This window comes from Notolepis coatsorum, assembly GCF_963971535.1.
Source record: "Notolepis coatsorum genome assembly, chromosome: 15".
Lineage (NCBI taxonomy): Eukaryota > Metazoa > Chordata > Actinopteri > Aulopiformes > Paralepididae > Notolepis > Notolepis coatsorum.
The window spans coordinates 21927529-21941033 of NC_140179.1; the positions used below are offsets into that span (position 1 = coordinate 21927529).

The 13505-nt window shown below is 43.4% G+C and overlaps 2 protein-coding genes across 2 annotated transcripts in view; both read left to right on the forward strand.

Annotated features, from left to right (window-relative positions):
* LOC311241968 (sodium- and chloride-dependent GABA transporter 2-like) overlaps positions 1 to 10225 on the forward strand; it is a 99056-nt gene extending 88831 nt beyond the window's left edge. The window contains exons 16-18 of the mRNA XM_084330925.1: positions 3307 to 3407; positions 5213 to 5365; positions 7509 to 10225. Coding sequence (XP_084187051.1) covers positions 3307 to 3407; positions 5213 to 5365; positions 7509 to 7673 — 419 coding nt within the window. The 3' untranslated portion in view covers positions 7674 to 10225. The remainder of the gene's footprint in view (positions 1 to 3306; positions 3408 to 5212; positions 5366 to 7508) is intronic.
* LOC311241969 (sodium- and chloride-dependent GABA transporter 1-like) overlaps positions 8178 to 13505 on the forward strand; it is a gene marked incomplete at both ends in the record, with an annotated part of 63739 nt that continues 58411 nt past the window's right edge. Inside the window, one exon of the mRNA XM_084330926.1 lies at positions 8178 to 8184. Coding sequence (XP_084187052.1) covers positions 8178 to 8184 — 7 coding nt within the window. The remainder of the gene's footprint in view (positions 8185 to 13505) is intronic.

Consider the following 13505-nt stretch of genomic DNA (forward strand, 5'->3'; position numbering starts at 1 on the left):
GGTCTACAAGATACACTACACGACCAAGGTACCCATGTACATGTCAAAATTAGAGCTGGGCCGTTAACAGCGTTAACTTGCTGCGTTAACGCAATACTAGTATCGTGCGATAATATAATTGACGCAGTTCATCTAAAAAAAATAAAAAAATATATATATATATATATTTTTTTTTTACATTTTTTTTTACCTTTATTTACCCAGGGTAGGTTCGCTGAGCACAGATGCTCTTTTTCAGGAACGCCCTGCTTCACATTCACACAGTTCCATTCACACCTGGGAGCTGCCCAGTACAACCACAGTTGACACCATTGGCCACTGAGCAACTCCACTGGAGCAGTTGATTTGCATTGGCAGGGTTTGGCCCTGTCTGGCACCCAACGGGAAAAATATTATAGGCACTATAAGTAGACACCGCTACATAAAACAAGCTGGTCTGCCTGAGTGACTGGTGGAAGAAGGAGAAATAGAGATTGGACTGATTGAGTCAAGCCATGTCACATAGTTCAAGTTTGAAATGCTTCTTTCTGTTTTGCTCCTGAGAGTGTGCTAGATACTGTACTGTACTGGTAAAATTATTTATTTGTGTTAACTTCTGAATAAAACAACTTATTAAACACAAGTACATCTTATTGAACATTATTTTGATATTTCATTAATCATTACTAATTATCATAGCAAAACAGCTTTTTCAACTCTGTTTTGTATCACAAACAGTACTGTATTTGCACATCTGGTATGTCATAAATGTATAGATGTAGCAGTACTGTCTATCTGTATGTCATGTATGTCATATTATGTCCTGATGAATTGAAATTGGGGGACCCTGATGTAAACAAGACGAAAGTCTTTCTCTGGTCTGCATCTCCTTAACAATTGTGTGTATTGAGCTGTACTGTATTGTACCCATTCTGCAATCTGTTAATAAAGTTTTCAATTAATCAATCAATCAATCAATGGGTATGGGCGGGTTCATTTTCCATTGATGGGGATTTGATTGGCTGTTTTTAAATAAAGTGCGGCCGCAGGATTAATAACGTTAACGTTAGTTCGGCCAGAGAAACAAATATACTAATTAAAATGGTTGGACCTGCGAGATTTGTACTTTGTACTTTGTAGGTCTGCATTTTAAATGTAAGGAGTAAAAAGTATACAAAGTATACAAACCGATTAATACTCGATAAAGTACACATCCCCCAAAAACGAAGTACTTTACACCCCTGGTCATTGGTTGTCGTTGCTGTGTTGCTGTGTTGCTGTGTTGCTGTGTTGCTGTGTTGCTGTGTTGCTGTGTTGCTGTGTTGCTGTGCCGTCCTAAATGTTCTGCAGAAGCCTCAAATGTCTGGAGCAGTAGGAGGGGCTCAGGCATCAAAAGGCCACCTTCCTAATTCTAGGTGTGCTAAAACCTTTAACAAAGACTGGGGAAGGAGGGAGACCACACCTAAAACTCTTAACCGGGACTGGTAGGACCCTATTATGAAGAGAGTATGGTTTTGATATATTTTTTAATAACTTTCTTTAATGGAAGTAAAAAAAAAAAAAAACTACACACAGTTAAAAAATATTCATATAAATTATGCATCTTCCCTTTTATTTTTTTCCCATTCCTATCCCCTAGCCCCTCCCCATCCCACCCATGGAGAGCGATAACAAACATTATAATACACGAAAAAATAAATATATATATGTGACAGACAAGACAAAAAAGTTAAAAAAATTAAAAATTAAATAACTACGATACTAATATAATTGCGGTGAGAAGAAAAAAAATTTAAGAAATGAATTAACTTAAAATAAGGGAAAAACAGAGGGGAGGGGGGGGGGGCTCAATCATCACAGTCAGGCAGGGATGTCAATGATTCTATGTGTTAAAAGGGGTCTCCAGGTCTTCTCAAAGGTGTTAAGGGAACCATTAGGGCCTTTGGTATCTTGTTGGATGGTAACCTAGCATCTATGCATAGAATGTATCAGTAAACACTTTCTAAAAGGGCCCTTCCTGTATAAGTGGACACAATCTGTGCCTGTTTCTTTTTTATGTTGTTGTTGGAGTTAGTCTCCTGATCTGGGTATGAACGATTAGCATTATTATCTTAGTACAGTTGTAATCGCATGGTCCCTAAAAAAAGATTTCGAAAGTTATTAAAAGACAGTAATTTACATCGGAGACGTCTCTTGTCTAAACTAAGACTCCTGACCATATCGACCACCAGTGCTGACGGTATGTTGTTTGTAACAGTATAAAGAACGACTGTATACTTGTTCTGACACACACAACCCTCCCCATATGGAAGGGACGTGTTGTCCGCAGCTGTGATATCCTTAAACATTGTTCATTCACTCTGGAATAAACCTTTGAAACTGTTAAACTCTCTTCCTCATTTTTAAGGTAAATAAAAAAAAAAACACAATGGGAAGCAAATAAATTATGTTCACAGAGAGGATGGCTAAGAAGCCCCTGGTGGCTGCCCCCCCCCCCTCTCATTAGCACAAGTCTCCCTGCCTCTCCTAGGCTAGGCTACAGTCAACTGTAGTTCCTCTAGGCTAGGCTACTGTCAACTGTAGTTCCTCTAGGCTAGGCTACTGTCAACTGTAGCTGCACTAGGCTAGGCTACTGTCAACTGTAGCTCCTCTAGTCTAGGCTACTGTCAACTGTAGCTGCACTAGGCTAGGCTACTGTCAACTGTAGCTCCTCTAGGCTAGGCTACTGTCAACTGTAGCTCCTCTAGGCTAGGCTACTGTCAACTGTAGCTGCACTAGGCTAGGATACTGTCAACTGTAGCTCCTCTAGGCTAGGCTACTGTCAACTGTAGCTCCTCTAGTCTAGGCTACTGTCAACTGTAGCTGCACTAGGCTAGGCTACTGTCAACTGTAGCTCCTCTAGGCTAGGCTACTGTCAACTGTAGCTCCTCTAGGCTAGGCTACTGTCAACTGAAGCTCCTCTAGGCTAGGCTACTGTCAACTGTAGCTCCTCTAGGCTAGGCTACTGTCAACTGTAGCTCCTCTAGGCTAGGCTACTGTCAACTGTAGCTGCACTAGGCTAGGATACTGTCAACTGTAGCTCCTCTAGGCTAGGCTACTGTCAACTGTAGCTCCTCTAGGCTAGGCTACTGTCAACTGTAGCTCCTCTAGGCTAGGCTACTGTCAACTGTAGCTCCTCTAGGCTAGGCTACTGTCAACTGTAGCTGCACTAGGCTAGGCTACTGTCTACTGACCATCAAGTCTCTGCATGTTTTGAACCATGTGGTTGAGAGTGGTCCCTATCAACGCTGAGAGACAATCTTTGATTGCCGGGCATTGTTTTTGCAGGTGCCGACCGTTTCTATGACAACATTGAGGACATGATTGGGTACCGGCCGTTCGTCGTGCTCAAGTACTGCTGGCTGTTTGTCACGCCGCTCATCTGTGGGGTGAGATACGCACACCTGGGTCACCTTCACCCCCTAACCCTCACCTGACCCCATACTAGTGAGCCAGTGACATTGCAGGTTAAAGAAGTGCATCTAAAACCATGAGGACATTTTGACCCGTTCAATCTGACGAAATCTGAAACGTCATTGTGTTTTTATTTAATACATTACATTTACATTTTTACATTTAGATTTAATCATTTAGCTGACGCTTTTATCCAAAGCGGCTTACAAGTTCTGTACGACAAGCCATCAGGAAGGGTACAACTCTATCAGCTGAGTAACAATGTTCATCAAAGTGTTGCGTGTTACAGTGTAGGTTAGTTTATTAGGACAAGTGCATGACAGTAAGGTTAGTTAGGGTTAGATTCTTTATATTTATTTTTTTGGATTATTTCAGATAATGGTTGAAGAAGTGCGTCTTTAGTCGACGGCGAAAGATTGGACGGGTTTCAGCTGTCCTAACTGGGGTGGGTAGTTCATTCCACCATTGTGGGGCAAGGACTGAGAATAGGCGACTTCTTTTTGATGACCCTCCCGGAGCTCAGATAGGAGTAGGTCTGAGGCGGCCAGAAGATGCAGAGCGTAAGGGTCTTGAGGGTGTGTAGTTAGTTAGAGACCATTGACCGGAGGTAGGCGGGAGCGGTTCCCTTCGCCGCACGGTATGCTAGGTCAAGGGCCTTGATGCGGATTCGTGCAGCAATGGGGAGCCAGTGCAGGTCCCTAAGAAGTGGGGTGACATGGGCCGACTTCGGTAGGTTTGAGATCAGGCGGGCCGCTGCGTTCTGAATGAGTTGAAGAGGCTTGGTGGCAGTGGCCGGGAGGCCAGCGAGCAGTGCGTTGCAGTAGTCGAGGCGGGAGATGACTGTTGATTGGACGAGGAGTTGGGTGGCTTCTTTTGTCAGGAAGGGGCGGATCCTTCTGACGTTGCTCAGGAGGAATCTGCAGGTTCTGGTTGTCGCTGCGATGTGAGCAGAGAAGTTCAACTGGTCGTCGAGGACAACACCAAGGTTCTTGGCGGTCGGGGACACGGTCACAGCTGCATTCTCGACTGTGATGGAGAGGTCGGTCAGGGGGGAGGATTTGACCGGCAGGTGGAGCAGTTCTGTTTAGCTTAGGTTCAACATACAACATATTAATACAATCAAATAACTATAATATATACAGTATATATTTTTTACATGAGATAATGTATCTGAAGGCAGGACCCCATCTCTAGTGGGTGAAGAAACAGTCTTTTCAACTTTGCTGAACTCTGTGTAGTTGTGTTTTTTCTGCCTTGACCTCCCTGTTCTCCCCAGGTGACGATGGTGTATGACCTTTGACCCCCATGTTCTCCCCAGGTGACGATGGTGTGTGACCTTTGACCTCCCTGTTCTCCCCAGGTGATGATGGTGTGTGACCTTTGACCTCCCTGTTCTCCCCAGGTGACGATGGTGTGTGACCTTTGACCGCCCTGTTTTCCCCAGGTGACGATGGTGTGTGACCTTTGACCCCCCTGTTTTCCCCAGGTGACGATGGTGTGTGACCTTTGACCGCCCTGTTCTCCCCAGGTGACGATGGTGTGTGACCTTTGACCCCCCTGTTCTCCCCAGGTGACGATGGTGTGTGACCTTTGACCCCCCTGTTTTCCCCAGGTGACGATGGTGTGTGACCTTTGACCTCCCTGTTCTCCCCAGGTGACGATGGCGTGTGACCTTTGACCCCCCTGCTCTCCCCAGGTGACGATGGCGTGTGACCTTTGACCCCCCTGTTCTCCCCAGGTGACGATGGTGTGTGACCTTTGACCTCCCTGTTCTCCCCAGGTGACGATGGTGTATGACCTGTCGTTCAGCGGCCCTCTCATCACCATCTACGACTACACACCCGGCCCTGTGATGACCTTCTGCTTCGGCGGCCTCCTCATGTTCGCCCCTCTCATGTGCATCCCCGTGTTCATCCTGATCAGTCTGTGCAGGGTGGGTGTACTCATATTACAGATTAATAACCTCTTTTATTTTATTAATATTTCCCCCAAAATTTGCCTAAAAGTACATAGCCAAGTAAATGGAAGACTGTTCCACTTCTACAAGGTCCGTTTGCATGTTCTTGCTATCTAGGGACATCTATGGACCTCAGGGAATGGATTCCCAGTGTCAGAAATATTGTGTCTATTACTGTACTATGCTTGAGTAAGTTGTAATGCATCAAAGGAAAATATATATTATTATTATTATTTGTTTGTTTTTTTCATCTTTGACGGTGAATAACACCATGCTAACATTGACCAGACGTGGAGAATTGAGCTCATTCAGCACCTTCTTGAGATCAAGTGTACTAGAAATCTAAGCAAATTAACAAAGGGCAGATGATTTACCGGGGTTTTTGTAGATACAATACGGAATTTTGCCATCTGGACACATTTGAAATATGAATATAGAATATAGAATATCTGGCCTTCAATCTGGATGTAGTACCACCATGCGCCCGGTAGAGGGCAGCAAAGACAGTGAATGAAATCTACTGTAGGTATAGTTACCTTTGTATAATGTCCATAGCTCTAAAAAATTTTACCAGATTGAGACGCGTTTTTTTCCTAGACGTTCACAGAAAGGTAAAGAAACAATATACGTTGTATTTTATGGCAATAACGTTGAGGTTTGTTCGACTTGTGAGATATAAACACGATTTTCACGCCAATATCTGTTTTTGTATATTCGTTCATCTGCGGCTGGTGTCAGCTGGGTTGTGTAGTTTTATGAAATTTAGACGTCCATCGAAAGCCCTGGGTCTTCTCTTTCTTAGGACTACAACGATTTCATGGCGGCGTCCTGTCCTCGTGTCCAAATCGTCCGTTTTCTGGTGCAATGCGCAGAGACTTTTATAAGCTCATATTTAGCTAATAACACTTAAAATGATTGGTAAACAAATGTAGTGCTGAGAATATACACGTTGACTGCTGTTTTTATAGGGTTAGGGTCTTTACTCTTGGCTACATTTGAAAAAGAAACGGACATCCCTTAACTCATTGGACGCCATCGCTTAAGTGCGCGAGAGGGCGCTAGAGCGCCACCGCTTTAATCAATGGGAGTATTTGCCCTTTTGCGAGCTCAGACCTATTCCCAACGATAACATCAGGCTGGATGGATGAAAATTAATGGATATTGCTAATAAAAGAAATAACGATTAAAACCCGACTATACTCGTGATTGGCACTCAAGCGATGGCGAGTTAACCCGACTATCATCGTGACTGGCGTCCAATGAGTTAATACAGACTGTATTGATCTATTTGTGATGTGAAATAAATCTCGGGCCGGTACCTGGCTGATCAGGCTTAAGAGGTTCCCCATTCTCTACCTGTGCCACTGCTCAAATCAAATCCAATTCAATTCAATTTCTTTAATGACCACCCAGCCAGGCTGGTGGAATTTGGTTTCAGTGCATAGCATAGCAGTTCCAACATAAAACATAGAACATATAACATCACTTACAGCGTACATAAAAGAAAACACAATTACATAGATACAGTTCAGAGTTGTCCATGTCAGCAGAGGTAAGGGGGGGTTGCGGGGGGGTACTACAGGGAGGGGGGGGGGGTGCTACAGGGAGTTCAGTGTCCGTATGGCAGTGGGGAAGAAGCTGTTTTTGAACCGGGATGTTTTGGTGGTCAGGGATCTGTAGCGCCTCCCGGAGGGCAGCAGCTGGAAGATGTGGTGTGCTGGGTGAGTGGGGTCAGAGATGATTTTTCTGGCTCTCCTGATTGTGATTTGGCGGTGGAGTGATTCGAGAGAAGGGAGGGGGGTGCAGATTATTTTTGAGGATTTATTGATGATTCTTTGTAGTTTGTAAATGTAAAACACAATCTTCTCACTTCATGTCCAAATTACAGCCGAAACTGTCACCATTAAAAAAAAAGGTCTTACTAGTCCGTATACAAACAGCTTATAGCACCACAAGTCTAGACTACATGAAGATAGTTGAGTGTCTGTGTTATGTGTCTATATTATTACATGTATTATGCTGCTCTGATAATAATTTGAATCCTATGCACATGTGATCTGATCAAATCCACTATTTAAGATGTGTACTTTAATAATGTTTTCTGTGGTGTTTCCTTCAGAATCCCAGTGGGATGACCACTTCCTCCAGTGCCCTGAAGCAGGCTTTCCCCCGCCGGCCGGTCCTCACGGTGTGTGAACGTGTCATCTTCAAGGGACAGCCGAGCCCCTCCAGGACAGAGGGCGACAGGGACGGGAAACCCACGGACCACACAAGCGCTGTCTGACGCGCGTTGATGACATCATACTTAGAATCGCTCCACCAAACAGCGCACGGAGATGACCTTTTTTGAATGTTGTTTCTTATAAGACTGACTTTGACTTGTGCCAATCAGTGGTGCCAACAAAAAAAAGTACGATATGTTTAACACTAGAACAGCTGAGCCGGTCATATGACTTAGAATTCCAATAACTTGATAAAAATTTAAAATACAATGCCCTCCATCCTTCAGTTTACCTAAAAAATCCATTATTTAGACATCTGCCCCCAGGTACTTGTCATGAGTTGTCATGGTTGTCATGGTTACTGGTTGAGATATTGAGGAAAAGCATGAATTGCGTGGCTTCTTTTCTATCTATCTCCCTTTTCTCCAGACACACCGTTCCAAGAATTATGAAAAATATTTCCGCGGCTCCAAATCAAGAAAGAAGGAATGACGATAGGAATCTTTTGACAGCGGACATGACGGTCATTTCCGCTTAACGGTCAGACACAGAAACGCGGACGAACCATGGACGGTACCACTCCTCAATCTTCATTCATGCAAAATAGCTTCATATTTAGGCTATTCATCATTCTTATGTGTGAGGAATGCATTAGATAATCTTGAACATTTTAAACAAATTTAAATTGGCAGGAGAGCATTCTTTTTAAAGATTAGTTTCTGATGTGCATAATATCATATGTGCCTTTTCCTGCTCTATAAAGATGTTTGTTTTCAGAACATCACACAAATATTAGATTAGATTACATTACATTTCATTGTCAGAGAACAACAACATTTTACAGGGAGCCTCCATTATAGGCTACAGGTTTAACCTTTCACAGAAGTGCACAAGGTCTGCTGTTTTAGTGTTAATCATATGAAGTGTTAAAAGAAGATGTTTACATCTAGGGGAACTGGGTAGTTTAAAGGTCTAAGCAGAGACAGTGTGGTAGTCTACACCAGGGGTTCTCAAACTTTTTCATACCGCGACCCCATTTTATTTAGGATTACATTTTTGGTGACCCCACACACACACACACACACATGTATTGCGTAATTTCAACGTGGAATTAAGGAATATCAAAATAAAAGCACACGTTGTTGAACTTGATCATGCATATCTATTAGACAATTTAATTACAGCACTATGTTATCAATATACATTTATAAAACGAGGCATATTTTGCCAGAATATGTTACCAGAAGTTGCCAATGCGCGACCCCATTGTCACCTACCCGCGACCCCAATTTGGGTCGCGACCCGTAGTTTGAGAACCATTGGTCTACACCCTCTCCAGATTGTGTAGGACAACAGAACAGTGTGGTAGTCTACACCCTCTCCAGACTGCAGTGTAGGGCAACAGAACAGTGTGGTAGTCTACACCCTCTCCAGACTGCAGTGTAGGGCAACAGTAGGACAGTGTGGTAGTCTACACCCTCTCCAGACTGCAGTGTAGGGCAACAGTAGGACAGTGTGGTAGTCTACACCCTCTCCAGACTGCAGTGTAGGGCAACAGTAGGACAGTGTGGTAGTCTACACCCTCTCCAGACTGCAGTGTAGGGCAACAGTAGGACAGCCAACGACCAGGAAGGGAATTGGCCTAAAGACTAAATGGGCGGATGGCAGAAAATGATAAAAAGACAAAAAAAAAATCTGTTTATGAATATTCAGGGAGATTGTACTTTACTTGTTTTATATGTTTTTGTACATTATTACTTACCTTTATTTTTTTATGAAGGTACTTAAAGGTGCCAAAGAAGACCACGTAGATTCAACCACATTTCATTAAATAAGCATGTAATTGAATGGTTTGACAGCGCCGTCAATAAGGACCACTTAGACTCAACCATTCTATGACGTGCTTATTTCACGAGTCTGGGACTTACTACAAAGCATCTTTACAAAGTGTTGTAAAACTCAACTAACTCAACGACTAACTCACTTGTTACGTGTTCAGAATTCAGAAGATTGAATTATGTAGTGTGTGTAACCAGTGTATGGTTTTCCTGTAATTGCAAATTAAATATAGGCCTATTACATTTCCCATGTCCTCCATTAAAGAACCTTTTCATATTTTAGAATGAATTCCAGACACAGTATGTCTTATATATGGTGAAATGAATGCTATGAATTGTCTTATTGTCTCCCTATAGACGGTTTCACTGGAATTATGTTGCTAGGGAACGGTTTGGACCAAGTATATTTCCTTATGAATTATGTATGTTATTGCTAATGTGTTTGTACTTGTGTTTTAATCTTTTTTTGTATTGGGTACTAGGCCATTATTTCTGGCAGGGGGACTGCCAATGTAAACTAGCCTTTTGGCTACAATTGGGTACATTTACATTCTATTTTATAAAATGTTCCCTAATGTACGTTTTCCCTCTCTAACAAATTAAATAAACTAAACTAAGCAAACATTTGCAACAGGAAATTAACTTGGGTCTATTTAGAATGCTTATTAAAGATTAAACTGGACTTTTTGAAGAAGTCTTTATTCATTGCACACATTGACAATGTCATCATGCAGTGTTCAGTGGAGACTGCAATTCGAAACTGGACCCTGTAAATGTCCCAACCCAACTCCCCCTCCAATGTACAGTAAATGACGAAGTATGGTTCTGTCAATATTCCAATGTACAGTTTTGCTTGTACAGTTGTACAGTGTGGCCCCACCCCTCCTACCCAACCCCTCCCCCCCCCCACCTCTCCTACCCAACCCCTCCCCCCCCCCACCCCACCCACCCAACCACCTCCAATGTACAGTCCCCCCCCCCACCAACCTCCTCCAATGTACAGTTTCTACGTCAATGTATATACTCTCTTTTCTGGACTCTTTTTGTATCACAAACAGTACTGTATTTGCAAATCTGGTATGTCATAAATGCATAGATGTAGCAGTACTGTCTATCTGTATGTCATGTATGTCATATATGTTATGATGAATTGAAAATGGGGGACCCTGATGTAAACAAGACAAAAGTCTTTCTCTGGTCTGCATCCCCTTAACAATTGTATGTATTGAGCTGTACTGTACTGTACCCATTCTGCAATCTGTTAATAAAGTTTTCAATCAATCAATCAATCAATCAGACACACTGGGCGGCACACAGATACACACACATGCAATTTATGGGGTCGCTGATGAAATTTTCCTCTCTTTGACCCATCCCATCGTCCTTTCCCCCAAGGGCAGCCGGGAGCAGACATGGGCTGCGGCGTGGGGCCTTGCCCGGGGACCAATCCAAGTGCTCCTTTCCATCTTCGTCAGGGACGCGACAGCGTTGTTCATGTTTTTCCATTGGGTTTATCTTATTGGGAGGGGAAACCCTTGCGAGTACGGGGGGAGAACATGCAAACTCCACACAGAAAGGCCCGGGAGATACCCCACCTGGGTACCTGGCAACACGGAAACCTGGTCCCCAAGCGGGAATCGAACCCAGGACTTTCTAGCTGTGAGGCGACAGTGTTAACCACTACACCACCGTGCTGTGAGGAGACAGTGTTAACCACTACACCACCGTGCTGTGAGGAGACAGTGTTAACCTAACCACTACACCACGGTGCTGTGAGGAGACAGTGTTAACCACTACACCACGGTGCTGTGAGGAGACAGTGTTAACCACTACACCACCGTGCTGTGAGGAGACAGTGTTAACCACTACACCACCGTGCTGTGAGGAGACCGTGTTAACCACTACACCACCGTGCTGTGAGGAGACCGTGTTAACCACTACACCACCGTGCTGTGAGGAGACCGTGTTAACCACTACACCACCGTGCTGTGAGGAGACAGTGTTAACCACTACACCACCGTGCTGTGAGGAGACAGTGTTAACCACTACACCACCGTGCTGTGAGGAGACAGTGTTAACCACTACACCACGTGCTGTGAGGAGACAGTGTTAACCACTACACCACCGTGCTGTGAGGAGACAGTGTTAACCACTACACCACCGTGCTGTGAGGAGACAGTGTTAACCACTACACCACCGTGCTGTGAGGAGACAGTGTTAACCACTACACCACCGTGCTGTGAGGAGACCGTGTTAACCACTACACCACCGTGCTGTGAGGAGACAGTGTTAACCACTACACCACCGTGCTGTGAGGAGACAGTGTTAACCACTACACCACCGTGCTGTGAGGAGACAGTGTTAACCACTACACCACCGTGCTGTGAGGAGACCGTGTTAACCACTACACCACCGTGCTGTGAGGAGACCGTGTTAACCACTACACCACCGTGCTGTGAGGAGACAGTGTTAACCACTACACCACCGTGCTGTGAGGAGACAGTGTTAACCACTACACCACCGTGCTGTGAGGAGACAGTGTGTTAACCACTACACCACGTGCCGGCGCCGCCGCATATTATGTTACCATCCATACATAACAGAATTAGTTACATTTATAAATGGTCCCATATTTGTAAATGTCAACAATGAAAGCACTAGCATGTCTTCAAGTGAGACAAATATTTGGCTTGGCGTTGTTATCTGAACAACTCGTTCAGTCTGTCACCACTCGTAGGTGTTAACTTGTAACGTGTCTGGCTGTGTGATGTCAACTTGTCAGCGTGAAAGTAACAGCACCAGGATAGCTTAGCAAAGTAGCCTAACAGACGACATTGCTTTTGGGGATTTGGTACAAACTCATTTATTATTTACAAAACATATAAACATACGATGCCTGGTCATACATGTCGAAATACTTCCCAAAGGTCAGTGAATACCACGACCACAACAATTTGGCTCAAACAAGGGACTAAACACGTTTTGCAATTATGCCACAACAATGTGGAACACCCTACCCACAGCTGTAAAGGAATGTGAATCACTACCCACGTTCAAATCCACTCTCAAAGAGCACCTACGGGAGGCTGCAATTAGAAACTGGCCCCGGTAAATGTCCAAACCCAACCCCCCCAATGTAGTTTCCTCCCCCTGAAATGTATATATTCTCTTTTAGAAACTCTGTCTGTAAATAAACAGTACTGTATATTTGTATGTCTTGTATGTCATAAATGTCTGGATGTAACAATACTGTATATCTGTAGGCTATGTCATAAATGTTATGAATTGAAAATGGGGGACCCTGATGTAAACAAGACAAAAGTCTTTCTCTGGTCTGCATCCCCTTAACAATTGTGTGTATTGAGCCGTACTGTATTGTACCCATTTAAACCTGTAGCTACATTAGGTACAAACAAATGGAGCGCCCCTAGTGACCAAACATGGCACTGCAACTAAATAACAACAGAAATACAATAGGCACATTTGTGACTTTTACTGTGACCCAGTGAGCCTCAGCTACACTGTATTTCAGTACATCGCCTCATCCTTTCACCTATATTCTGTTTACAATCATTGTATGTGCCTGTAATTGTGCAACAAACAGATTAGAGACGTGATATTATTTCATTTAACATACTCCCATGATGATGTGTTTATACAAAAACAATGGTTACTGAGAGACCTGAATTGTAATGACACGTCAGAATACTGCCAGACCATGTGACCAGATTTAATTGAACTCATGTCACCAGTTACATTTTATATAAGTCTATTATTGTTATTGATATGATGTCAAAATAAATGCAGATCACGAATATAAATCTTATTAAAGGGGAACTATTTTACTATTTCTTTCACTATTTGGGCACTTTTACATAATTCCTGTGAGTTTATGGAACACCTCTGTAATTATAATTTTTTTTAATTCATTGTTTTGTATTTCTAATCAAGTCCTCAAAAACAGCATTTTTCTACCTCAAGATCTCGAGCCGTTTTCAGGCTGGGCTCCAACCACTGTGTGGCCTGGTGACATCTGCCACATTATCATGCAGCTGA